This window comes from Lipophrys pholis, assembly GCF_963383615.2.
Source record: "Lipophrys pholis genome assembly, chromosome: 9".
In the NCBI taxonomy this organism is placed as follows: domain Eukaryota; kingdom Metazoa; phylum Chordata; class Actinopteri; order Blenniiformes; family Blenniidae; genus Lipophrys; species Lipophrys pholis.
In genome coordinates this window covers 3,479,809-3,507,365 of record NC_137639.1, presented here as the reverse complement: position 1 = coordinate 3,507,365, position 27,557 = coordinate 3,479,809, and the positions used below count along the sequence as shown (strand labels likewise).

Genomic DNA, 27,557 nt, shown 5'->3' with positions numbered 1-27,557 from the left:
TCCTGAGGAAGGTGTAGTCCAACTATAATAATCATCACTCGCTGAATCTTCACAACAAAATAAGTGCGTGTGTTCATGCTGAAAGAATTTGTATTATGCTTCTTCACAAAGACTGACATATGATATGGCATATAAATAAATGTATAGATTAAGAAACAGATTGATTGATCATTTGGAGTTGTTTGTCTCGCTCGCGTTCAGACACGTGTAAACACCACTAACACATGTCTTCATATATTTGTTTTTATAGGCTGAGTATATCCTATTTTTTGTAACTATTTCAGGCACATGCATGGGTGCAGACAAGTTGGCCCACGCAAAACAAAAAAATCTCCTGTGTCTGTGTGTGTGCGTGTGCGTGTGCGTGTGTGTGTTGGAAACTCATTCAGGTGGTATCTCTGCTTCAGCTCACCTCCACAGCTCGGAGACATTCTGCATCCACATCCTCTACACATTTTTTCTTTCTTTATTCTGGAACAGCTTGTCTTCTCTCCTCTCTTGTCTCCTCACTGTTGTTTGTCTTTTCCTTTTCTTTTTCTTCTTCTAGTATTCCGGCACACTGTACGCCATACAGCTGGGGTGTTCACACTTTTTCAGCATGTGAGCTACTCATAAAACGACCAAGTCAAAATGATCTACCGACTACAAAAATGCCAAACACATATTTATTTATAAATATATTGAGAATTCTTTATATGTACAATGTATGTTGATGTACCTTGCATAACCGCATGAGCCCATATTGCACAACTAAACACAATTAACTATGTACTTTTTTTTGTCATGAAGGTTTTAAAAAGGTTCCACATGATGTCCACATCCAGCAGATGGCATTATAGCACATAACGCTTGTTGATGGATTATGCAGTGGTAATTCAGGAAGTCCAGCATCGTCCTGCCTGCACTTGGCAATGCATCCATTCAATCGGCCAACCGTCCGTGGTGATGGACACCAGTTTGCACACTGGAAGCTGGGTTTCCTCGATAAACCTTTTGAACGACTGAAATATGTCCTGTCCTCACGTCTGTCCTTTCATGGGCAGTGCTGTTAATAGCTCCTCTTCTGCAGTCATATCAATAAACACCATAAGACTGAAAATGCACATCTGGGTTGTGTCACTCACATCTGTAGACTCGTCCAACTGCAGTGAGAAACACTGGCAACGTCGGTGTCGTATTTTCTCTGAACAGTCCGATAATGCCGCTCCACATATCCTTCTTTCGGTATAGCAATGGCAGACCAGCAGATGAGGCGTGTGCACTTTGAAAATGTCATCGTGAAAAGAAGAGTCCGCCTCCCATTCCGTATGAAAGTGACACGTTTTTGTCTCGGTCCAGCATGGTCCACGATCAGTGTAATGAGCACCCCTGCCATACAGCACAACGCTGCCGACCAAAAAAGATATTAAGCCAGAAACTCAAATCCTCTCTGGAGCAGTCGAACGTGCCGCCGCCGGGTTTCCCCCACAGAGACGCAGAGGTGAGGCAGCGCACCTGATTCCCATCAGGGGCTTGATCACCTCTCTGCCACACTCTCATATAACCCAGAGGAAAGGAAGGGTTTTAGCACAGCCTTCCCAAGAGAATCAGATTGTCCCACTCACTCTAAAACAGCCACCAGACCCAGATCAGACAGAGCTACAAACCGCTTCTGCCTGTAGCGAGAGTATAGCTTACAAACAAATAACACCTGAGATAGCGTCTCTGGTTCCCCACACTCACACTAACCATTCAGATGTTTTCCAATCACTTTAAAACTACTTGCCAGTCAGCGATGTCCAAGTCTCAGCCTGGTTAAAATAACGTAATCTCTCCACCCCAGCGTACGCCTCCACTTTTTACCTTTCAGTGAAGGTTGCACAGAATAAAAATGCCGACCTTTCTGCTCCTGATCCCACTCCTTGTCTCCAGCTTTTCATTGCAGATGTTAATCCATTCCCCTTTACCCATGAGTACATTAAAGTCTATTGTTTCTTCATTCAAGGATTCTTTAGCTGATCTATCAGCTGTTTCATTTCCCCCAATTCCCAAGTGACCTGGCACCCACATAAAGGAAAGGTGACGTGTTCTGGAAAGGCAGTACAGGACCTCCATTATTAAATCAGGGCGAGCTCTAGGAGCAACTTCTTCTGATGCCACCAAAGCAGCATTATTATTAAGCTTTACCCAGTCCAAAGCTCTTTGAATTACTAAAAGTTCAGATAAAAAAAAAAAAAGACATGTTATCTGACATGCATATGACGGTTATCAGATTCTCCTCAGCAACAAAAACTCCAATCCCAGTTTTCCCAGAATCAGGATCCTTTGAACCGTCTGTGAATATTTTCCTGAACCCGTTAAACTGGATCATGAACATCTCCACATCTTCTTTAGGGGGGGATGGCTGAACCTCAGGTTCAGGAAGAAACCAAGGTGGAACAGACGACCAATCAGACACAGACACTTTTCCACACTCCAACCCAAAATCCCCCCCAGATGCTTTATGTGATGTAAACAACTGGACCTGAAGATTCCCAGGAACCTTCTAAAAGGCATTTTGGAACAGAACCGGTCCTTGTGACACTGAGCTTGACCCAATATCGAAGCCCCAGTGTGTTCCTCCTGAGCTTCAGTAGCATTCCCTCATTTCAATAAGTCAAACAGGGATCGGAGTTGTTTTGAAGGAACCACCACAGATTGTCCAGGCCTGAGCCTGAACTCGGTCGAGCTTACAGAGAACAGATTTGGCAGCTGAACCAAAAAGCACAAAACCATAATCTAGGATGGATCTAATCAGAGCACGATAAACCAGAACCAGGGACGTTTCCAGCACAAACAACACAAAACCCAGACACCTCAATAAAAACCAGCCCAAATCTCAGCTTGTGAAGAAATCATGTTAAAATCGTAAAATTATTATATGGGTAAAAAAGAACACACTTTAAACACACAAATACACCAAATAAACAGTTAAAAGCTAAAAGGTAAGAAAATTTGGCTCCCCAATTTGGGGATACCCATCATATCTGGCAACACGGGTCAGCACATGTAGATCCGTTTTCAAGTGGTTGTTAAATACGAGTCGACAAAATCTAGGAAAAATTAGAAAGAAGAAGGAGAATGAGATGAAAAGAGAGCTTAACTTTTAACATTTTGGTGGAGCCGCTTCCTACGGCACTTATCCGTGACATCAGTTACATGTCAACGAAGAAACAGTCGCATGTAGAAAAATATCTGAATTGGTACCACATATGATCGTGGCCTGGGTCTGGTGTGAAAAAATAGGAATTGGAGCTTTTCCTACAGCCACAAAACAGGTCAGACATGAGTCACTGTGAGCAAAAAAATGTGAACTGGGTCGTATTTCCCTGCAGAGAAGGCAAAGCTTTACGAGGCCGAACAAAACAACTGAAACACAGAACGACAACACAGAGCTATAACGAAACAAAACAAAGTCCAGGGAAGTATGTCCCACAATTCCTTGCCATCTCTTCAGACCAGAGCGGTTGCTACAATATGTTTGATTAAAAATATTAATTAATAAATATAAAAAAAATCCGTGCCTCCTCCAGGGCGACAGGGGGCGCCGCAGGAGGAGGAGCCGCAGAGCTTCCCCCGGGGCACCAGGGGGCGCTGCAGGAGGAGGTGGAGCAGGAGCACGAGCACGAGACAAACAGGAAGCACAAGACAGCTTGGACCACGTGTGTGAGCCGAACTCAGCCAGGAGGTCCAGACTCCATCGCTTCTCCACATTTCTGCAGACTGCATCTCTTCAGCAGGGTCCGCGTGACCAGAACTTCAGACCCGCCATGAGACCAGGTACAGTGAAACCACGACTCGATCCAGAACGCGGATCCAGAACGCGGTAGAAAAGCTTTAAGTGTTGTTTCTGTCTGGCTGTGACGACTGAGGACTCTGCTCCATGTGGTGGGACGGAAAGACTCTAAGAACTGAAGACCAGCTGGTCTCAGGCTGGTTATTTCTCTCAACAATACGGATTAATTCTCTGATTGTATCTGCAGCGGTTTGTTCTCCACGTGTTTGACGATTCAACACGAAGGACTCGATAAACATGAACCTAGTTCGTCTACTCACACTAAAATCAAGTTTTTACCACTAAACTGCCGTTTAGTCCTATAGTCTTTCCTGCAATCTGAACAAACCTAAAATATTTAAGTGAAGTTTTTATTTATCAGACGAAACTTTTAAAGTAAACTTTTTCATCATCCTGAACCACACCATAAACCAGCTCGTGGCCTTGATCATATGTAGACAATTATCCGCTAAACTAAATGATCACTACATGGTGTAAAACATGAATGGATTATAATCCACGCTGGATTATACTGTACAGACTGAAGCAAATATAATCATCAAACCTTATTGTGTATAAAACGTGTGGTTTTGTTTACATTAACACAAGATATTTGGTTGTTTAAAGTTTATTGTTGAATAGCAACAGATCAGAAAGATAGAGGTCAACCATTGTCTAAACAGCTTTTAGATTCCTGGATCTCACAGCCTGGGGGTTGAAGCTGGGATTGAGGCGTAGTTCATATACGTGAAGAGGCTGGACCTCTATTGTGTCAGGATGTAAAGTGTTCTAGAGAAACATCTTCTGTTTTCACTTTGTTTGTGATGAATGTCTTCCTGTTGAAGGTTTCAGTCCACGTGGTGACCGAGGAGGACGAGGAAGAGGTGGCTTTGGAAGTCGAGGTGGCTTTGGAGACCGAGGTGGCTTTGGAGACCGAGGAAGAGGAGGATTCAGAGGAAGAGGAGGTGAGCACATGGTGCTTTCAGTCAGAAAATCAACTGACGGGGCGTTTTTATCAGGAGTGTCTGTGTTTAGCTGAGAATTATTCATGATGCTTGTTATACGGGTGTGAGTGTATATATGGTTTTACCCTGAGTGTCATTAAAGATGTCCAGAACTCAGGCAGGGAGGGGTTAAAGTTTCCTCACCAGCAGGTTGTGTGTTTCTCAGGTGGGAGCTTCAGATCTCCTGAAGGAGGATTTCGAGGTCGAGGAGGAGGAGGAGGAAGAGGCACCCCGCGAGGAAGAGGAGGCCGTGGAGGAAGAGGAGGCTTCGGGGCAGGGAGGAAAGTGGTGATTGAACCACACAGACATGAAGGTGAGGATGAGAACGCGCCCCATTTACTCCACCAGACCGGTCAGAGGAAACAAACCTGAGCCTGTAGTTGACCGACCAGCAGAACTACTCAGACATGAAGAACCTCGTCCTCAGTGGGTCTCAAACTCGGGTCCTGGAGGGCCGCAGCCCTGCATGTTTTCCATGTCTCACTGCTTCAACACGACTGACTGCAATAAGTGGCTCGTAGTCTGGCTTTGTGCTGAATGTGGTGAAGAACCATCAAGACAATCGGGTGTGTTCAGGAAGGAGACATGGAGAACATCCAGGATCTCCGTTTCAGACCTCTGCTCTACATTCTGAAGTAGAAGTGGGGAGTGTGATCTGTTCAGACAGCAATGATCACATTGAAGTGAAGCTGTCCTGTGGTGGTTTGATGGTTCTGGGTTTTCTTTTATCAAGGACACTTCAGATATTAACCCTGGGTTTTCTGCTGGTTCACGTCTCACCAGGATGAATCACCACGGCAACTTGCCCTGAATGTCTAACCTGCTCCGGAGCAAGATTTGCTCTGGATAAAATTACAATGAGCGTAACACCTCCGCCTCCTGACCAATCAGGGCCCGGTTGTTCAAAACGCAGTTATTTTAACTACTGGTTAAGCTCTAAACGCCGGTTAAATTCTTAACCCGCCGTGAGCTAATCGAACGTTAAATATGCGTTGTTCAAAACATGGTTAGTCATCCCGTTAGCTAACGTCGCCATCTAAGTTAACAGTGGATTAACGTCGCTGGTTAGCATCCCTGATGTCGCTCCGCCCACTTTCAAGTCTCCATTCTTCCGCATTATGTCTTAAGCATTTCCAGTTACTAAAAACTACATTGTGGTGGAGGCAGCGCCGTGTTTTTATCTGATCTATTAAACTACCATAAAACATGACAAACTACGCTGCTACCAGGATATTAAAGGAGGAACATGAAGACCGAGCTGGATGATCGGACGGCATCATGTTGCCTCATCTTTTTTTAAATTTGACCCGAGAGGATGACATAGAAAGTGGACTGTACTTAGCTCCGGAGTGGACATAGAGAAAAAATAACTACAAAAAAACTACATACTACTGTAAGTGAAAGCTTGGATTTCTTTAGCCATAAAATGAGCCTTTTAATGGCTTCATGTGAAAGAGAACTTATGTTTTTGATCAGCGTATGTTTACGTCGGTTTTCATTAGAAACGGCTGTAGAGCAGCGTTCTATCATTCTACACCTCCATTCCTCCATGTTGAAGCTTTTGATTCAGACACGTCCAAAAATAAAGTGAAAGCAGCAGAAAGTCACTATGGAATGTTGGAATGGTGAAAAATAAGCCCCAGCTTCATTTATTTATGGTAAAGAGGTGATACGTGATTCGGAGCTGCTGAGAATTAGATCCTCTCTTTTTGGACCAAGGTGAGTTTAATATGTCTGTAATTCTCATGGTTCAGTTAGAAAACACCAATATCTAATGTGCTCCATGGAAACGTGGCTTTTAAAGCTCCATAACAGCAAATAGGGTTGTTCTGTATACCGGTACTGTATTGGTATCGCGGTACTGACGCCTTTAAAACGATACTATACTGGGCCCGGCTGGTACCGGTATCTTTTTTGTTTTTTACGACGTCGCGTAGCTTCACTGTGTTGTAATTTGCACCAAGGAGAGTCGTCACTTTCTCTGTGGGGGAAGCGTCGGCGGGCTGCTCCGATTTCTGACTTGTTTTGGACAATCGAAAGTGCGGAAAACAGCGCGCCGGTTTCTTTATTTCTTTTTTGCACTCCCGTGCGCGAGAGAGAGAACCCATGAAAAAAATATGTACGCTATTATAAATGTGATAGAATAAACATGAACATATTTTATTTTAGCCATTTAATGTTATAAAGATTACTGCATCGTAACATACCATTTAAAGACATTGGTCCTACTTAAGACAGGCTGGATCTGTCATTTTTTGTATTCTCTTTTATTCGGAAAAGTATTGAACTACATGGTGGTATCGATACCAAAATGATGGTATCGTGACAACACTAACAGCAAATATGACTGGATGGAAGCAGCATTGGTGAAAAAATATAATATGAGGGAAGGAGATAGTAACTCGGTTTCTCGAGTTAATATTTTGAGGTTGTGACGTACTACTGCTAATTTTCACGTGTGTGTGTGTATATATATATATATATATATATATATATATAGTTTCTCCCCTTCTCTCTATGGCCACTCCGGGGCTCCATAAAGGCGTAACTCTTCATTAGAGTATTGACTTCTATCAAAGTTCAGTCCACGGTCCACCCTATCCTTCCTTTGCTGAACTAGCATCATGAACGCAGCGCTGCCAGTGAACGCCATGGTGAGAGTTAACCACTGTTAGAAAGTTGGCGGCTGTCCGAGGGTGCATTCACTTTTACGTCAAAATAACACCCGGTTAAAGTTAACCCAGTTTTGATAAAGATAACTGTGCTAACGGCAGGTTAAATGTATTTAACAGCTGGTTAAATGATAACCGAGTTTTGAACAACCGGACCCTGATCTCTTGGTAAAATGTCCTGCCCGTTCTTAAAGGATCCTGATTGGTTCCCAGGTCAGCGGAGCTCGCAAAGCCATGCATTAATAAGTCAGGTGATCCTGAAGGGAAACTCTGGGTTGAACTAGTGAATTGATAACCTGCTTTGTGTTGAGGCTTATCAGGATCACACGTCTGCAAGTTAACCAGGTAACGGAGAGATATCCTGGATATGTTTATCACGGATCTAAGTATAGGCCCTAGATCTGACACACTACATTATTATTCATGATTGAGTACTGATATTATTATGAATATAATATATATACTCATTAGTATGTGCTGGTTTTCATTCTCTTAATTTGTTACAAAAAAATGTCAAGGATGAACCATAACACCTAAAAATACATGTTGAACGAAGGTGAGACAACCACAAGCTGCTGCTGTTTTCTTTTCTCCTGAATGGGAATCTGACTAAAATATGTGAAAAATACTTCGACTGTTATTTGAAGAAAATGAGCTCCGTGGAAGATATGAAGGTTTTTTGTAAGTACAATAAAAATATCACTTTCTGTTAAAACTGTAGTTCTGGTAAACGCAGAAGAAAGTGAAACTGTTGACATGAAGACGCTGGCATTCTGCCACAGAACGCTGCTCTGGATCAAACTTTTTACCACCATGAAATCACTCCTAACTACAATATGAGGGGGTTCATCAGCGATGAGGAGGTAGAGGAGGCCGCAGATGAGGAGGTGAAATGAATGTGGGAATGTGCTCTGTGTTTCAGGAGTGTTCATCTGCAGAGGGAAGGAGGATGCTCTGGTCACCAAGAACATGGTGGTGGGAGAGTCGGTGTATGGAGAGAAGAGGCTCAGTGTGGAGGTAAGGACGGCTCCCTCCCAGAGTCTATTAAATCAGTCCTGTGGTCGAAGTTGGATTAAAATGACAACTCCCTTTCCTCCTCCGTGTCCATCAGAGTCAGGGTGAGGTCTGAGGACATGTCCCAGCTCCTTTGGAGCTTCTGTTTCACAGCTCAAACCAGCTGACTCACCAATAGCTCATTTATCAATGTTTCTCTGAACTGATGCCCCTCTGCTGTCTGGACCGAGCAGATGTGTGCATGTCTTCAGATTATGAAGCAGAACATTGAAACGTGACAATCAGTTTGACTAAACGTCACTTCTTTCCCAGCAGCTACGTTCAGCAGGTTGGAAGTGAACCTGGATTTTGTGTAACACACTACATTCTCAAATTGTGAGAATAAAATCAGTTTGTTTCAGAACTTTGTAACCGTCCATCAATACGACGCCTCCACCCGTTGATGAAGCAGCGTGGCATTTTCTGTCTGAGGAGCATCAGGAGGAGAAGTGTGTGCTGTCGCTGCAGACTGAATGTGTTCCTGTGTTGTTCTTCTTCAGGAGGGAGAGGTGAAGATCGAGTATAGAACCTGGAATCCTTTCCGCTCCAAGCTGGCAGCAGCCATCTTGGGGGGCGTGGATCAAATCCACATCAAGCCTGGTGCTAAGGTGATGTACCTGGGTGCTGCCTCGGGGACCACCGTGTCCCATGTGTCCGACATTGTTGGCCCAGTAAGTATTTAGTAGTACTTCGTAGACGAGTTGGTGTGTGTGCTGGAGGGGCGGCCATGCAGTAAAAGTGTGTCTGTGTGTAGGACGGACTGGTCTACGCTGTGGAGTTTTCCCATCGATCTGGCCGTGACCTTCTCAACGTGGCTAAAAAACGCACCAACATTATCCCTATCATTGAAGACGCCCGTCACCCTCACAAGTACCGCATGTTGGTTGGTAAGTAGATCTCCTTGTCAGACAGAGTTGTGGACGTGGATCAGTCACCACCACCAAACTAAAGAATAACTAACCTGCTTTCCCTTCTCATCTGTGACCGCTCCTCAACTTATTGTAAAGAACAAATTTGATGTTAAATGCTCTAAAATGGTAAATCCACTATAGAATCTTCAAAAATATATCTTTTCATAAATTCATCATACTAATGCGTTTAATTTGTCGTTCACATTACATTTGTGAAAATCTCCAAGTGCATAACCTGCAGGTTCTGTATGTATTTAAAAGAAAAAAAGCTAAACTCTTTGTCAGGTTTCTCCTGATCAAGAGGGTCTCGGGCCTCTAATCATTAATGGGTCAAACCTACAGAGCAGCAGAACGTGGACCACGTGAACTTCTAACTGCTGAGTGGCTTTTATTCTTTTGTCCACTGCGACATGAACACAGCAGGAACAAGTATAACATTGCTTGGGCAGCCCCTCAGAACTTCCACTCAGACACGACTCTCTGAGCAAGCAGAACATCTCTGATCCCTCTGGTTCACCTCCACATGGTTCCTCTGTTACTCTCCGAGCAAGCAGAACATCCCTGATCCCTCTGGTTCACTTCCACATGGTTCCTCTGTTACTCAATAAAGGCCGGTTCATCCTGTGCCATTTTCGGCCGTCCCAGATAAAAAAAAAAAAAGGCAATCAAGTGAGAAAGGTGGTGATGTCGTTGGTCTTGGCTGACCTGTTTGTTACTAGTTTGTTTTGTTGGGAAATAAACGGCAATGATAGTAAATGCTAACGTGAAATACTCGTAGATGCGAACAAATACTTCGGGCCTCCTTTGTGAACTTGGCATCTCAAGATGACCGCATCCATATTCTCTTCCTCCTCCAGACATTTCTCTCCAAACACATAAATTAGGACGTGTTTTTCTTGCAAAAGTGCGTCGACTGGCGCTGCCATGTGCTGCTATTCGGCTTGCATTTCATGTGCAATCTGCACACGGCAAACTTCATGCCGCGGCTTAAAGGTGATGAGATTTGTGTCGTACAATGTGACGAGCTATGAGCTTCCAGGATTGTTAAAATCACACAGTCTGTAGGAGCCTTAAGACACTGACTGGTTTCTCTCTGCAGGTATGGTGGATGTGATCTTTGCCGATGTTGCTCAGCCGGACCAAACGAGGATCGTTGCTTTGAACGCTCACAACTTCCTGAAGAACGGAGGACACTTTGTCATCTCCATCAAGGTGAGCTTCAACATGGATTCTCATTCACACCGGAGCTTTTCCACAGTTTGTTCTGATGCTATTCTGCTCAGGTGAAAGACTCCACAGCCCTGTTTATGCCACAACCTTATAAGTGGATCTGTGTGGCTTTTTGAACCTTTTAGTCTCTGGATGCTGATTTCAGCCTGCATGAGTGTGAACATTCCTGATGTTCAGATCAAACCATACAAAACCACAATAAATGTACTTTATTCAACCACAACAGACATCACCAAGCTGTGAGTTGGCCTCCAGACAGATGCTTAAATCATGCTGCAAGTCGACCCGAGTCCTCCTCAGAAGTTACTCAGAATGTTTTATAATGATTAAAGGGATCTTTCTTGGACAATAAATTCTTAAAAAGAATTAAAATAAAAATCTCTACCAAGAAATAATGTGTGAAAACTAAAATGCACCATTGAAGTAATTGCTCTCTTTTCAAATCTGGACCAACAGAAATTTGAAACCTGTTTTGCTCTCTAGCACTAAGAAAAGACTTTAGTAAGACATCCACTACGGTTTTTAAAGTAAATAAGATATAAACTCTCCTTGGCTCCTGGTTTCCGTCCTGATGTTTTGATTTCAGACGTCTGCTGACTGAGCTCAGCAGACTCCAACCTAACAAAACATCCACGTTCCATCGTGTTTTTAAATAGAAGTAATAGTGGATGTGAACTGTGGAGGTTTGGTCTCTGACGTGTCAGGCTGGACACTGTTTCTGTGCTGGTGAACTGCTCTGTTACCCCGGACAGTGGCCACTGTCAGCTCCACTGCTTCCCTCTTATCTGATGATTTGATCACCGACTATGGAGCATCGGTTGAAAATATCCTGTTAATAAATGTCTGGGAGTAATAATCAATGACAATTTGCTAGAAACCTCAAATAAACATAAAACTATTCAGAAGAATTTCATAGCCAAAGACATGTTTGATCAAAAATCATTTTACATTCTTTTAGTGCTGTCAATCGATTAAGAAATATTTACTAATTGCACGATTTTCTGTAATTATTTGCTATTAATCACATTGTTTTTCTACTGAAAACTGAAGCTTTTAATGGATATTTATTCAGGGAAAACCACAGAATTGTCAACTAAACACAATATATTTAAATTAAGAGACTTTATGACGTCCTTTTAGCTTTGTGTGAATGCCGTTTCTCTCCAAGATTAGCCAAATAAGAAAAACATAAATTAATGACTAAACATAAATCTGGGTTTTGTTAGAGTGCAGGTCCACCACTTTGAGAATTTTAATATTTCTAGAAAAAAGTTGTGAACTTATTACATGAACAAAGTGGCAATAATATACTGTAATACACACCAGACAGAGAAAGTAAAACTCAGAGACGGCACGCATACACTGGCGCACGCGCATACATTATACACGAAAGCCAGAGAAAGAGGAGAAACTAATATTTTACCTGCAAGTATTTCCTCCAGCTTTAACAGTTTTGTGGCTACTGGTCAGCCAACATGGCAACCTGCTGTTTTACTTCTGTGGTCTTTAAATTTGGCTTTTCAAAGTAAGGCTAATGACTTTCACTTTCTCAATCAGCCGTCAGGAAACTTTTTAAAGTGAAACTTTCTACCTTAACATTATTCCACTGGGTATTGTGCTGCTCTGTAGTCACAGAGCTGCGTCCAGAGACGCTGCACATGCGGCTGCTCCAGTAAGGAAATAAACAAAACTGTGTTAATTATTTGACATTTTACCTTATTGAACTTATGGGGAAATACTTATGCAAGCTGTAACTGTAAAATGTTTAACTTTTTTGGGGTGTATGAATATTTTGGCATTCATGTTAAATTAGGAAAAACTTGTTAGACTTAAAAATGATGATAATGACAAAGATGCAAAGGGGTCGGATTAAATAAGTTTTCACTTCTTCCTGCTCCCCTTCTAAGGTGTAAATCAGATTGGCACATAGTTGAAGACAAGATTGTGTTTTCTGTTTTGCTCATTTGGGTGTTTTAGTTTTTTCTTTACATGTTCAAAATGTAGATGAAGCAAATGAAAAGGCAAATCAGTAATCTAGTATTTACTACCTTTGGTCCTTCCTGCAGATCCAGTACAACTCCAATATAGGGTTTCTTGTGCTCACTCCATTCTGAATAATCCAAGAAATAAAAAAATCAACATGTTGTCCATCTAGTACTCCATGTCACTCAAATGTGTATTTATATATTCACAGAAAATCAACTTAAAATGTGCTCATTACCAGGTTAAAACCACTGGGATTAGTAGAAATAAAGCTGTTGAACTTCCCTTTAACTGAAGTTATGTGAATCTTGTCTTCCAGGCCAACTGCATTGACTCCACGGCGGCTCCCGAGGCTGTGTTTGCCTCCGAGGTGAAGAAAATGAGTTCAGAGAACATGAAGCCTCAGGAGCAACTCACACTAGAGCCCTACGAAAGAGACCATGCTGTGGTGGTTGGCATTTACAGGTAGAGCTCACCTACACTTTAATAATCAGCTTATCCATATTCAGGCAGACTGTGACCACGACATCGAACTGAAAACATAACTGCTCTCAGCCAAGTAGCAGTCTGTGTCTGTCTGTCTGTCTGTCTGTCTGTCTGTCTGTCTGTCTGTCTGTCTGTCTGTCTGTCTGTCTGTCTGTCTGTCTGTCTGTCTGTCTGTCTGTCTGTCTGTCTGTCTGTCTGTCTGTCTGTCTGTCTGTCTGTCTGTCTGAGAAACGTATGGAGCTCAATCCAGGTTAAAAGGTTTGTTCATTTAGGGGAAAGAAGTGATTGAAAAAAATTATTTTGACTCTGAAAGTTCAAGGTTTGATCTTATATTTTAAAAAATAATAAACACTATTCAAAATAAAACAGTTATATGAAATGTTTTTTCACCCGACATATAATTTGATTCATCTCTGGAAGTTTTTTGATAAAATCCTTTATTTTCATTTTTCACTCAAATATATTCTTTTAAATGGAGCTGTTATTTTTTCAGCTGCAGGTTTAATGTTTTCAGATTAGAATCTTTTCACATTCAAATCCTGTTTTCAAATTTCAGTTTGTTTTTTCCACGTTTAAATTTTTTTGTTTCACTCTCAGATCAAATTTTTTCAGGTTCAAACTTTTGGCCCTGTTCTGGTGTGGGGGCGTGGCTTTTACTGAGAGGGGCGTGGCTTCCACTGAGAGGGGTGTGGGATTGTGTTGCCTTCAGGAACAGTTGGTACTTTGAAAGATATAAGTCAATACTCTTATACACTGTATTTACCCAAGAGTTATTCTGAGGAAACACGTCACTTTTACAGGCGAGTTTGGACAATTCTTAGTAATTGTCAATATATAAAAAAAGTTAACTATTACAGATTGTTAAATTTAACATCCATACTTAAATAAACAATGTTTCCCGTTTCCACGTAAGACTGAATGCAGCGCAGTATTGCTGAGTACAATGGTGTCCTCGTGGGGCCAGCCTGCTGGCGTGCAGTGAAGAAATACAGATATAAATATAAATAGCAAAGGTCCAGTGGAAATGATCCTAAGTATCGTCAGGCTAAGTAACGTTCAGGAAGACGTTTTTAGGTGTCAATGCAGCAAGTAAGGAAAAGCTTTATGAACTGGCTTCATACGATCAGCTCCTGTTAATGTTCTCAAAGTGTTCAGCTCAAACTTCAGTCGTCCTTTTTAACAATGTTTATATGTGCTTCCTTTGAATCTCAATGAAGGAAACACAAGGGAACACCCTCAATCTCACACATGATCTCACGCCCCTCTCGGTAGAAGCCACACCCCTCTCGGTAGAAGCCACACCCCCACACCAGACTACGGCCAAAAGTTTGAACCTGAAAAAATACGATCTGAAAGTGAAAGAAATGTTTTTTCGAAACTTGAAAACATTAAACCTGCAACTGAAAAAAAACACCTACATTTAAAAAAATATATTTAAGAGTGAAAAAAGAAAAAGGATTTTATCAAAAGAATTCCAGAGCTGAACCAAAATTGTATGTAAAGTGGAAAAAACTTTTCATACTTAATTTTGTTTTGAATACAGCGTTTTTAATTTTTCAAAATTGAAGATCAAACCTTGAACTTTCAGTTTGAAAATATTTCTTTCAATTACTTTTTTTTTCTTTTTAAATGAACAAACCTTTTGACCTGAATCGATCGAGCTCCATAGAGTGAGTTTCTTGTGACAAAAGCCTCAATGTGCAAAGAGTTGGGCAGTAGTCTCGAGTTGGACTTGGAAGCAGCACTTGCATTACAAATGGAAGGTGGTCGACTGACTGATGTGCAGCTTGAGCCAAGTCCACAGGTCATCAGGTCGGTCATGATGTCCAACCGCCTGGATCTGCAGCTCAGATTTTAAAAGATTTTCCAAAGTATCTTATCAGAGCTTCATGTGAAACCAACTAGCTGCAGAAAAGAAAATACTTTTGCGAGACTTTGGACTATTCTCCACACTGATCTGAGGATCTTCATCAGACGAAGACTTCTCTCTGCTGGATGAATTTCTAATGGTCAATGGGTTGAAACGTTTCAGTTTATTAGGAATGAGTCAAACGTTTCTTTGAAGATAATTTTGCCTTGAAGGGTTGTCTGCTAAATCCTGAGTTTGGATCTCAACAGTCTCACCTGATGAAGTCTGTAGATGGTCTATAAACATGTTGTGAGTGTGAAGGTGCTTTGAAGCCTCTGATCTTCTCTGGTTCCTCTTTCAGACCTCCTCCTAAACAGAAGAAGTGAGCTGTGGACACGCCTCCAAAGATTTTTCTTTTTTTACCACAGTGTTCTTTGTATTTGGATTTTGTTGTCCTGTCACCTTCCATCATCTGACCTGCATCCAGCTTAAAGATTCAGTTTATTTTACGTTCTTCTGATTTCATCCAAACCTTCAAACAATTGATGCTCCTCTTTTCCAACATTTTATAATGTCTCACACCATGTCTGCTTTTATTTGTCATCAAAACTGGGGTCAGGGACGTGCCCCAGTGTCGGCGACGGACTGGCCATCGTGGTGGGGGGGGGGTGGGGGGGGGACCAGGAGTTTTGCTGGTCTGTTTTAGCTTTATGTCCAGCAACACCCCTGGGTCATGTTCTGTTTCTCTGGAGCTGCTCTCATCTCCTCCGTCACATGGCTGCTGTAACCGGCTGAAGATGAGCTTCCTCAAACACAGTTGAACTTTCTCGTCCTGTTTTACCTGAACTCAAATGTACAAAACTGACTACAGTGCTAAAAGCAGCTGTGTTTTCCTTCAATGCAGCAGGTTTTTGTATAGTCAGTGTTTTTGTTGTAATAGATTTTGCTACTATCACAGAATAAAGGAGTAGAATCCACCTGAATTGTCTGTTTCTCCTTGTGGATCGCGTGGCGTGTTGGAGTGAGTCTGTACAAATATAGACAGTGGCTTTTTCTTTGACTTGTAATCTGATACTCTTCCACTTTGTCAGCTGTTTGAACCAGCTGTGGGTTTGCCTATTGCTGAGAACAATTCTAATAAACTGAGTCAAGGTTTCTATTGCTTATAAAGTTATTCATGCATGTTGTAGGAATTAAGTTTTTAACTGAAACACTTGTAAACTCAGACTTCCCGTGTGGCTGGAAACCTCTTCTGATTATTCACATTTTAAACCAAGAACTGAGTGGATGAGGGACAAACTTTAGTGTGAACTTTAATACACGCGCGCGCACACATACACACACACACACACGGACGTGTGCGTGTCCGTATGCAGTGAATTTGTTTTGGCAGCCATTTTGTGGGATATTTCTCCAGAACGCGCCGGGCCACACTCGCTGGGTGTCGGGAGTGCGCGCTGATTGCAGCCCTTCTGCTCTGTCCCTCTTCTCCTGCCCCTCGGACCGATATGAGCACTACGGAGGGGCTGAGCAGCCTTCAGCCAGCCGAGCATGTGCCTGCCGCCCCGCGGCTCCTCCTGCGCCTGTAGGTGGGCTCGGTAGCCGGCCTGCGCCTCCCGTGTGTGGACCGTCTTCCTCCGGTTTCAGCATGCTAGCTCCCAGCTAGCCGCGGCTTGCCGTTGAGCTCCATCTTCCATCGGACGGGATCACCTCTGGACGCGGCCCCGCGGTGGTCGTCGGACGAGTGCAGTCGATGAAGTTAACCGATCACAGGGCTCTGTTTGCGGTGTTCGCGGTGGAGACCGAGGGCTGCCCTCCTCCCTTCAGGCACGGCTAACTGCTGCGCCGGCAATCAGTCCTCCCGACAGCCCGCTGCCAGAGCTCCGGGGAATAGAGAGAACTGCGGCTACACTGGGAACTACCCGCCGTTGGATTCTACCTGCCCGCTTTTACCCTGCATCGGCTGGATTTGCCCCGTGCAAGAGGGACGGCTGACCCTGGGGAGGGGGCTCGGTTCGTGGGGATTCTGAACATGGCTGCTCCGCGGGACTTGGTTCGACACGCCACCTGAGGTGAGTAATGGCCGGCTCGTGTCGTCTGGTGCAGCGGGTGTGTTGGTGCTTGGGCACCGAGGCGACCCCAGTGCTGGAGTCCTTCCTCCGGCCTCATGTCGCTTCCTGCCGGGGATGTGGACGACGGAGGTTTAACCGTGTCCAGAGTGGATGAAGTTCTGTTGGGGCCTGTGAGATCAGGTGCTGCTGCCTTGCTTTGGGAGCCTGGTTCGAGTCCAGCTGTCCACCTGTCTTTGCACTGCATCATGTGACTCGGTGGACTTACAGCTGCAGGCTGGTGGGAAGCGGGGAGGATGCCAAGCGGAGATGGACCGTTATCCCACCGTGTGGACGGTCAGTGACACACCTGCAGCCGCTCATCTGCTCAGGTAGCTGCCAGCAGCCCGGGCTGGGCAGTGCAGGGGCGACCTGGGCCCGCAGGGGTCCAGAAAGCTCCCGAAAGGGGCCTGGAGGACCTTCCTGCAGGACTGATGACATCTTTGCTGGTCTCAGCACCAGTCTGTGTGGTGCTGTTAATAAGGGGCCTACCGCAGATACCCCCCCCCACACACACACACACATTCATACATCCGCCACTCCTCCATATCCCTCCATCACTCCTCCATATCCCTCCATCACTCCTCCATATCCTTCCATCCCTTCACATCCCCCTCCTGGAACTGCTTTGTGTTTTATTCAGAGTGACAGAACAGCTCGCTCTTATTGCGAGCAAACAATTCTCACATTACAAGTTGTGCAGAATTCTCGTTCGAACCCCCCCTCATCATTCACTGGGCTATAATGTTGACAGGTTATTTTCAACTTTTTACGATTTTGAAATAAAACAAAGCATGACAATGTGGAGTTGTGGTGGTTTACAGATTAGTATGCTATTATACTGTTCTGACCCACTGCAGATCACTCCGGGAGTACTTGGACCTGGACCACCCATGATCTCTCCTCAGGACCAGAGAAAATGTGATACTACCTGAATATATGGGATTGATGCTCTTTAGTCGTGAAATCAATGGAGGTCTGGAGAGTGACCATCTAGAATATGCACAATAGTATAACCTTAGATAATGTACACAACCAGTATCAGTTGGTCGCCCTCGATTATCCAAAATAATTGAGAAGAACAATTCATAATCTACAATAAAAAAGTAGTTTCTCAACAGGGACACATATCCATCTGTTCTTCTTTTGAATTGTTCACACCAGGTCAAGAATGGAAAGCTTTGATAACTTCATTTTCTCTACCATGGGGCCAAATTGTAACGCATGATTTAATGTATGAGAAGTACAGCTCATAATTTAACCTCGAGATCAAACTCAATCAACTGTAAATGAATCACATTGAACCAAAATCCATATGTTTGATCATAAATTTGAGTAATTTAACATTGCTTCCATGTTGTCCTGTTCAGGGTCAGAGCAGCCAGGGTCCACCTGGAAAGGTGAGCAGTCACACACGGGGGAAACTAGAAAATCTCCACACAAAGGGTTCGATTCCATGACATTCTCTGTATAAAGTCGGAGTGCCAGTCATCGCTCCACAGTGAGGACAGACTGCTCATTTCTGTACGCAACAATATCTTATCTCTCTGTGGCCTCACTGTGGGGCTCAATGGAAGTTTGAAAGTTTCCCATTGAACCAGGCCTGGACTTTATATTTAATATTCAAAATGAAAGTTATTGTAAAGATTCAGTACTAACCAGGTCATGGCTGAAAGAAGCCTTTTAAGTTTGAAGATGTTAAAGGAAGACTTTGTCTGAGATTGTCAAGTTGAACTGGACTTACTCAACATATAGGGATATAACATTACAACACATTTCAGATTTATGGCCACATTAAAGAGGCCGGTGAAAAGTAGGAGCTCCAAAAACACACCTCTTCCTCCTTAACATCTTTTCTTCAAGCAGAACTATGAGCTATGGTGTAGACCTGGAATATTTCTTCTGTACTTCATCTTCAGAGCAGATCACACACAAACTGGATACTCTTAATATCTTTCCTACAAATTGAGAAAAATGCATTCAAAGTACTTTTTCTTTATTTACAATGGATTTTGTATCAGCAGCACTATTTAGAGTATGATATGTGTACTCGGGATTATCTGTATTATCTTCACCTGCTCACCAAACATGGCAAATAAAAGCATTTTAACAGAATCAGTAAAAGCCAGGCAGCTCTCTGAAATGACTGTAAACCTGCACACAGAGGACAGTGTGTGTTTCAAGTGAAACAGCAGACTGTCGGATTTCAGCACAAAGTCAAGTCTTTTGTTTTGGGGGATTTAAAGAGGTAATAGGAGCTGAACATTCACCAACAGATTTCTGAAAACAACACAGATAATTCATAATGCACTTAACTGCACTGACAAAGGGACACGTTTGCAGTATGTTTTCATGCTGTCAGTGGACTGAGCTCCTCTCTGTGGGTTGTATGTAAACTAACATAAGGACATTTACTTTGAAAGGGACCATTTCCTCTGTTCTGCCCTTATTGAGAAAAAGGTAAAAGCTGGTCTTAGTAATCTGGGCAGGGATTTGAAATATCATGGTGGTATTTTGGAGTGTCTGTAGGACCTGAGCGCCACGGTTATATACCTGGTTCGAACCCATAACCCTTCACAGGGCACGTATTGAAATATATGTTGAAGGATATTTCGAGTCTTTATAAACACAAACGTTCCAGCATTTGTATTGAGAAGAGTGTGAAACAAGTGAATACAGGCATGTAATCTCATTCATGATTCAAGAGATTGTCATGTGTACAGAAAAATGTACATTTACACTGTACATTGACAAGCTTACTTCGCTGGCCCCCCAACATATAATTAACTAAAAGATAAAAAAAGACAGAACAGAGTATGTACAGATAAATAGGTTACCAAATAATTTTACAAAGAATACAATAAAAAAAAAAAAGGATAAATCACGTTATAAAGGAAGGCAACAGCAGCAGCAAGAACTTGTGTGAATCACAGTAGTGCAAATATGCTTGACAGTATGTTGAGTACTCCGAGTGTTCACAGAATTGTTCTGTGTGTGCGTGTGCATGTGTTGACCAGCCTGATGGCCTGTGGGTAGAAACGGTTGGTCAGTCTCTTGGTCGTGGATTTCAGACTCTGGTAGCGCCGGCCCAATGGCAGGACAGTGAAGAGTCTGTTGTTGGGTTGAGTGCTGACCCCGATTATGTATTGTGCTCTCCTGGTGACCCTGTTTGTGTAAATGTCCTGTAGTGAAGGGAAGCCGCTCCTGAGATATGGTGAGCAGTTTTAATCAGACGCTGGAGAGCCTTCCTGTCCTGAGCCAAGCAGTTTCCAGTGATGACTGTGATGGAACCGGTCACCTGTAGAAGCTGCGTAGAAGTTTGGATGACATCCCAAATTTTCTCAGGAAGTACAGTCGCTGCTGGGAATTGTTGAAGTGTTGCTGTGTGCTGTGAGATCCTCGCTGATGTAGGTGCAGTGGAATTTAAAATCCTTCACCCTTCCCACCTTTATCTCCCCAATGTGTACAACAGTGTGTGCTTTCCACTCCTCCTCCGTGGATCAACAGTCAAGTCCTTGGAATTGTTTGCATTCAAGGAGAAACGATCATTCTGACACCAGTTCACCAGGTCCTTCGCCTCTCTCCTGTATGCTGCCTTGGCCCCTCCAGTGACCAGGCCCACCACTGTTGTATCATCTGCAAACTTGCTGATGCTGGTGTTGCTGTGGGAGGCCACGCAGTCGAAGGCGACCAGAGTGTACAGCAGGGGACTCAGCACGCAGCCCTGCGGTGTCCCAATACTTACGATTCTGGGTTCTGATGTACTGTTGCCGGCTCTGACTGACTTGGGTTTTCCTTTTTGGAAGCCGTACATATATGTCCAGGCCCTCCAGTTGTGTGACTGCGGTGTGGATGACGGCGTTGACGGCATATTCAGTGGACCGATTCTAACGGCACACAAACTGCAGGTGGTCCACTGTGTCTGTGATCAGAGCCTGAATTTCACTGCAGGATTACAAGTAATGGGCATATTTTCATCAATTACCGCAATCTGCTTTTCAAAGTACGTGAAATTCCCGCAGAGTTGTGTGTCTGTGTCTGTGTCTGTCTCTGGGCGTGTGCGTGTGCATGTCCGTGGAGTTTGCCTGCTGTAGTAAAGCACTCCCTGCGAGTTTCGCACAGCTCCTTCTGTCAGAAGAAATTTTGTTGGGCAATGCCAACCGTCCGGGCCCAAGTATCTTCTAGGGCTGAACGATTTTGGAAAATAATCTAATTGGGTTTTTTTTCCTCAATATTGCGATTTAATATGCCATTATTTTTTCAAGGTCCTCTTCTCATGTATTTTTCAACAAACACAAGCAATAAATCAATCTGTATTATAATAAACAATATCAGATTTATTATACATAAGTTGTTCTTTCTTATAGTCGAGGCTTATGTTAAGACAGTTTATTTATCTTCTACTTCAATTACAGTTGTAAACTTACTAAGTACTGTGACTTGCAGTCTTGTAAGCGTTCACCACAACAAGCACCGATCCACGCTTTTTCACTTCCGATCCCGGTATTTGAATTTGTATATCTGCCGATACGACTCTGATAGCAGAGCTCTGTTTGCTGTATTATTATTATTATTATCATTATAGTTGACTTTACATGAGGCTGTAATAAACTCCTCTCTACAGTAAAGTATGAAATGTACTAATGTATGCATGTATTCTCTCAAAAGACAACTTGAGGTTAGTATCAGGTCAGAAAAGAAGCAGTACAAACTATTTTTGTTCCATTTGGACAATGTGGGGGTCTGCATGATGTCATCATCTCATAATAAACTAGTTCTATCTTTAAAACCTCAGAATCACTTTATTAATTCCTGGAGAAATTATTTAGCAACGCAGCACAAACAGAATGTTTCCAGCTCGAACACAACATGAATGATTGGGACTATTTTCATGGAGTTTAGCGCGGAGTAGGACGCAGCTTCACGGAGGTGTGAATCGACTGCTACAGCGGAGGAGCTGCTGTTCATTGTTTTGATGCCGTGGTGAGTGATGTTCTCCTCAGCGAGCTGGAGTTTTAAAACGGTGACGTCTGTTGACAAAGCAACCGCCTCGCTGTACAACTGCTTAGCTAACATCCACGTTGCTGTGTTGCTTTGCTAACATCCACGTTGCTGCGTTGCTTTGCTAACATCCACGTTGCTGCGTTGCTTTGTGGTGTTTTGAGTGTAAAAATCCGTCCAAACAGCAACAGGTTGTCATGAAAAGTTGGATAGCACAGTGCTACTTCCCTAGCCTGCTCGCTGGCTGCAAACTGTGGAATGGATTTCCTGACTCATTCCTCCTAGTCTCATTGAGACCCGCCTCTCTTCAGGAAATCCAGTCCACAGTTTGCAGCCAGCGAGCAGAGCAGCAGCAGGGAAACACTGTGGAGTCATTTCAGTAACAGTGAAGCAGACGAGGCTTCATGGATCAGAAATCTCTGCAGGTTGGATCGGATCAGCTCGGCTCCATCCCTAAAAAGCACTAGCCCGTTCGGGCAAGGTGGGCAGATGACAATCGCAGGACGTGCAGGTCGTCACGTGACCAAATCACGTGAGCAGTCAAATCGCAGCCCTTACGATTAGAAAATCCCGTTTTATCATGTCGCGATATTATTGTAAATGCAATTAATCGTTCAGCCCGAGTATCTTCTGATGTGTGGTCTACAAACCTTTGTGTGATTGGATAAATTTTTCTTGTTTACGTCTGCCACAAGTCCGCAACAGGGCTGTGCGTGGCGTATTTACACATGCTGTGTGCTACACACACACACACACACATACACACACACACACACACACACACACACACACACACACACACACACGAACACACACACGTTTCAGCTCGCTAATGACTCAGTCACATTTTAATCATGTGTAGCATGTCTCCTCACTACTGTGTGAGCCCCGAAGCTCGTTAGCATGTAGTATGTATCAGGGATCGGAGTTTACGTGATGTACCTGAATGCATCATTCAGGACTGGCAGCTCCTGCAGTTAAGACCGGATCACATAAAGTAGCATATGATGGCTGCAATTCCGAGACGAGGCCAGGAAGACAGAAATATCACTTTTAGTGGAAATTCTGGAGAAGCAGAGGTGCTAAAAACAGAGCAGATAAAGGTTGAAGTAGAATCTGATGCTCATTTCAGAGCTTGGCCCTCCCCAATAGCAGTTTGGCTTTAACAGTTGCTTTCAAGTGGAAGGAGAGAGGACAGAGAAAAAATAGTGCTCGGAGAATCACAGCAATGTATATAGTTCAGAGAATGTAAGCTGTGAGTTGTTTTTTTTGTTTTTTTTCAAGAGATGGAGCAGAGAAGCCAAAGAAGCAAAGTATAGTGCATAGAGATAAGAAGGGACCACCAAAAGCAAAACTTAAGAACACTGATGCAGCATAAAGAGATGCTCATAAGAGAGGAGGAGAAGGAGACAATAAATTACATTACTGTATATAGTTCAGAAAATGCAGAGAGAAGAAGAAAGAAACACCATTTGCCGAATCCATCTGAGGTACATTTTGATAATGTTAATACTATGTGTTAATATCTTATCCTGCACAACTTTTCAGGCTCACAAATATTTTGTTGCTTTAATATCTTAGTTAATAGTTGGGAAGTGAGGCAGAGGAGACAAGACAGGGAAACACTAGAGCATGGAGACAAGAGGGAGCCACTGATGCAGCTGAGGGAGAAAGGAGAATAAGATTTAATTCATCTTTTTTGGGGTGGGGGGGGGGGGGGGGGGGGGGGGTTGACTTGAAGTGGGCACAAGAGCTTGTGCTATTGACATTTTAAAGTTGTGCACGAACACACCAGCAAGCTCAGATGAGAAGACCTTGAGGGCAGGCCCGGAGATGTTTTCTGGGCCGATTGCCTTCCTTGGTTTCGTTCTTTTCAGAACAGCGTGCACTAGGATTCGGCAATGATACGATAATAAGGAATCCCACGAAATCTGACAATAGCAACAGTATCAGCTCTATTACCGTCATTAAAAAAAAAAAAAGATCTGTTCAATTTTTTTTAATGCCTAAATAATCACAAGTACTTTAATTATGCCTCGGGGACATTCTTGTGACATAGCTCCACACAGAATGAACAGGATAGTGAAACAGAGTTAAATAGAAGAGTAATATAGAGTAATAGTAAGTGAAATGTCAAAATATAGTGTTGCGCTCAGTGGTGACAGCAGAGTGAGCTTATCATGCAAACACAACACGCACTATGTAGAAGGAGGACTTATAGAGAGTAATGAGTGTCTGTCCAGTATTGATGTATGTGGTTGAGTTTTCACTTTAATACAATTACAGTTTAAAACTATTAGAAGGCTAAAATGTTTCTCTTAACTGTTGTTTTGGGAGATGACAGTTAAAAAAGTTTTTGGCCGAAATGGGACCAAGACACACATCTTAAAGTCTCCAGTCACACTAAAGTCCTAACCTTCAAGTCCCACCTAAGTCCCAAGTCAAGTCATAGGTTACGTCATGTTGCTTTATTTTCATGTACTGTTAACATATATTTATCCCATTTAAATTATATAACTTACTTTGCTAAGTTTTAAAAACATATTTATCTCATGATCTCTTTTTAAGCAATATTAGTAGTGTTTTTAATTTGTAACTTCTCCATTTCTGAATCAGTACTTTACTTAGTCCATCTCAAACAGTATTCAATCAACTTTAAAATATTATTGAATGAGGTTACTCAGTTTTGACCAGAGATTGTGGATATATTGGACAAAGGATGTTGGAGATGGAGAAAAGGAAGACCTCAGGAAAGATTCATGGATGTCGTGAAGTAGTGAAAGAGTAGAGGAGGCAGGTGAAAGGGTGGGATGGAGGAAGATAATCCACTGTGGAATCTTCCCCACGAGTCACACCCTTTGTTTCTTTCAACGACAAATCACAAATTGCAACCCTTCACGGAGATATGTAGTGAAAAACGGTCTGTGCATTCAGTCCATGGAGCAAAAGGCGGCTGCTGATCTGATGGTCACTAATTAACCTCAATCTGTTTTTGGACTGTGGGAGGAAACCAGAGTACCTCGAGGAAACCCACGCACAACCCGGGAGAACATGCGATCTCCACACAGAAAGGTCCTGGACAGTATTTGAAGCCATGACCTTCTCGCTGTGAGGGGGGAGCACTAACCATTCCACTGTCCAGGCCGAGTTTATTAATCCCAGAGGGAAATTCTTTACAGTTGCTCCTCACAGGATAGAATAGGATATGAATAAAATAGATTAAAATATTGAATAAGTAAGAATAAAATATGAAATATGTATATGCTAAGATGCACAAGGGAATATTATTATTTCCAAGGCAAATGGTAAATAGTGACGGACCGGACAGTAAAAAGTATTCACAAAGGAGCGATCAGCTGATCGCAGTATACAAACCAGCCGGTACTTCGGTTATTGTCAAGTCCAAGAAAAATGAGCGTGTTGGACAGAGCAGAGTCAAACTCATTACCACACCAAGAAACCAAAAATGATGAAAAAAAGTGTAAAGATTGTAAAAAGCAACAGGCACCGTCTGCTTGTAGACCATTTGATGCACATTTCATTCAAAAAGGTTCTTATAGTCCTACCTTTACTTAAGAATGAAGTTAATCTGCAGATACTTCTGGACAAAAAAGTTTTATCACCTCCTGCAGCGATTAAAAATCCAGTCCAGACAAGGTCAGCTTGCTGGGTCCATGCTCGCATTTTGGATTGTGCAATCGGAGAGCGGCAGTCAGTGTGTGCCTCATTACCAACAGTGGATTTGATTCAGCACACATATATTATTGAACTAACGGCAGCAGAGACCACAATTTAGGTAACATTTAATGTAGGTTGTATTTTTAACCACATTAATAAATGAACTCTGGCATGAAGCTGAGAAAATCAGCTTGTAGTCTTGTCACTGGTGTGTACATGCAACAAGTTGCATGTACGCTGCTGCTGCTTGATTATGGATTCATTTGCCCGTCTTAGCTCAGTAGAAACTACCGTTATATTGTTTGGTTCTACAGACGTTTCATATCCAGGTCAATTCACACAGTTTGTGAGTAAAGCACACAACGAGGAGAGAGGAGAGGGCTCCGTCTTATCTCATCTCTTCATAAACTAAAGTTACATTATTTTGCGCTCATTCAGCTCATCTGGTAGTGTGAGTCTGCTGGATGTGGCCCCTCTGCTTCTTTGATGGTACAAAGCAAATATTTGTGGGGGTGTCCAAATTCTATAGGGGATAGTCCTTATTCTGTAGCAGAAAATGAATTCTCAGACTTCTCGGTTGATCCAGGGCTTCTGGTTGCATCATGTTGCTGGCATATTATTGTCTACAGGTGCTGATGAAGCCAGTTACAGATGCAGCATAGATACACAGATACACCTCAAAATATTTAAATATCATGAAAATTTTCAATATTTTTTGTGGCTCCTTTCAGAAAGTCAAACTCATATATGATCTAGGCTCATGACAGTGAAATATTTCAAGCCTTTATTTCTTAAAATGTTGATGATTATAGCTTACAGAGAGTGAAAACCTAAAATTCTGTCTCAGAACATTTGATTACATAAGATCAAGAAAAAAAGGATATTTTAAACAAAAATGTAAGGCTTCTGAAAAGTAAGTTCATTTCTCTGCACTTAATACTTGGTTGCTCCTTTTGCATGAATGACTGTGTCGATGCGGCGTGGCCTGGAGGCCATCAACCTGTGGCCCAGGTAGCTTTGATAGCAGCCTTCAGGTCATCTGCATTGTTGGTCTGGTGTCTCTCACCGTCCTCTGGACAATAGAACAGAGATTGTCTCTGGGGTTCAGCTCAGGCCAGTCTGCTGGCCAGTCCAGCTCAGTACCACCAGGGTCATTGAAGCAGCTTCTGGTACCTTTGGCAGTGTGGGCAGGTACCAAGTCCTGCTGGGAAATGAACTCAGCATCTCCATAAAGCTCGTCAGCAGAAGGAAGCATGAAGAGCTCTAAAGTTTCCTGCTGGATGCTGCGTTGACTGTGGACTTCAGAAGACCCAGTGAGGGGACAGCAGCAGAGGACATGGCAGCTCAAATCATCAGACTGCGGAAACTTCACTCTGGACTTCAAGCAAGGTGGATTCTGAGCCTCTCCACTCTTCCTCCACACTCTGGGACCTTGATTTACTAAAGAGATGCAAAATGTACTTTCATGTGAAAAAAGGACTTTGGACCACTGAGCAACAGTCCAGTTCTTTTCCTCCACAGTCCAGGTGAGACACTTCTGACCTGGGCTCTTGTTCAGGAGTGTCTTGACACCAGGAAGCCACATTCAGATCCCATGTCTAGGACTGGTCTGTGCCTCGTGGCTCTTGATGCTCTGACTCCAGCCTCAGTCCGTCCTTGTGAAGCATTTTGCTGGACAATCCTCTCCAGGCTGCGCTCCTCCCTTTTGCTGCTGCACCTTTTCCTCCCACACTTCTTCCTTCCACTCCACTTTCTCTGAACATGCTTGGATCCAGCTCTCTGTGAACAA

At 43.1% G+C, this 27,557-nt stretch overlaps 2 protein-coding genes across 2 annotated transcripts in view; both read left to right on the top strand.

The window, feature by feature from the left end:
- The first annotated feature begins 3,656 nt into the window (after nucleotides 1–3,656).
- fbl (fibrillarin) lies at nucleotides 3,657–16,138 on the top strand. Its single transcript, XM_080470621.1, has 9 exons — nucleotides 3,657–3,798; nucleotides 4,639–4,758; nucleotides 4,964–5,110; nucleotides 8,392–8,486; nucleotides 9,023–9,193; nucleotides 9,277–9,409; nucleotides 10,533–10,645; nucleotides 12,966–13,111; nucleotides 15,343–16,138. Exons 1-9 carry the CDS (start codon nucleotides 3,789–3,791, stop codon nucleotides 15,365–15,367), a joined length of 960 nt encoding a protein of 319 aa, XP_080326747.1. The 5' UTR covers nucleotides 3,657–3,788; the 3' UTR covers nucleotides 15,368–16,138.
- A 189-nt stretch (nucleotides 16,139–16,327) lies between these two features.
- Nucleotides 16,328–27,557, top strand: part of dyrk1b (dual-specificity tyrosine-(Y)-phosphorylation regulated kinase 1B) — a 69,051-nt gene continuing 57,821 nt past the window's right edge. Inside the window, exon 1 of the mRNA XM_080471448.1 lies at nucleotides 16,328–17,053. The gene's annotated coding sequence lies outside the window, so the exon portion shown is untranslated. The remainder of the gene's footprint in view (nucleotides 17,054–27,557) is intronic.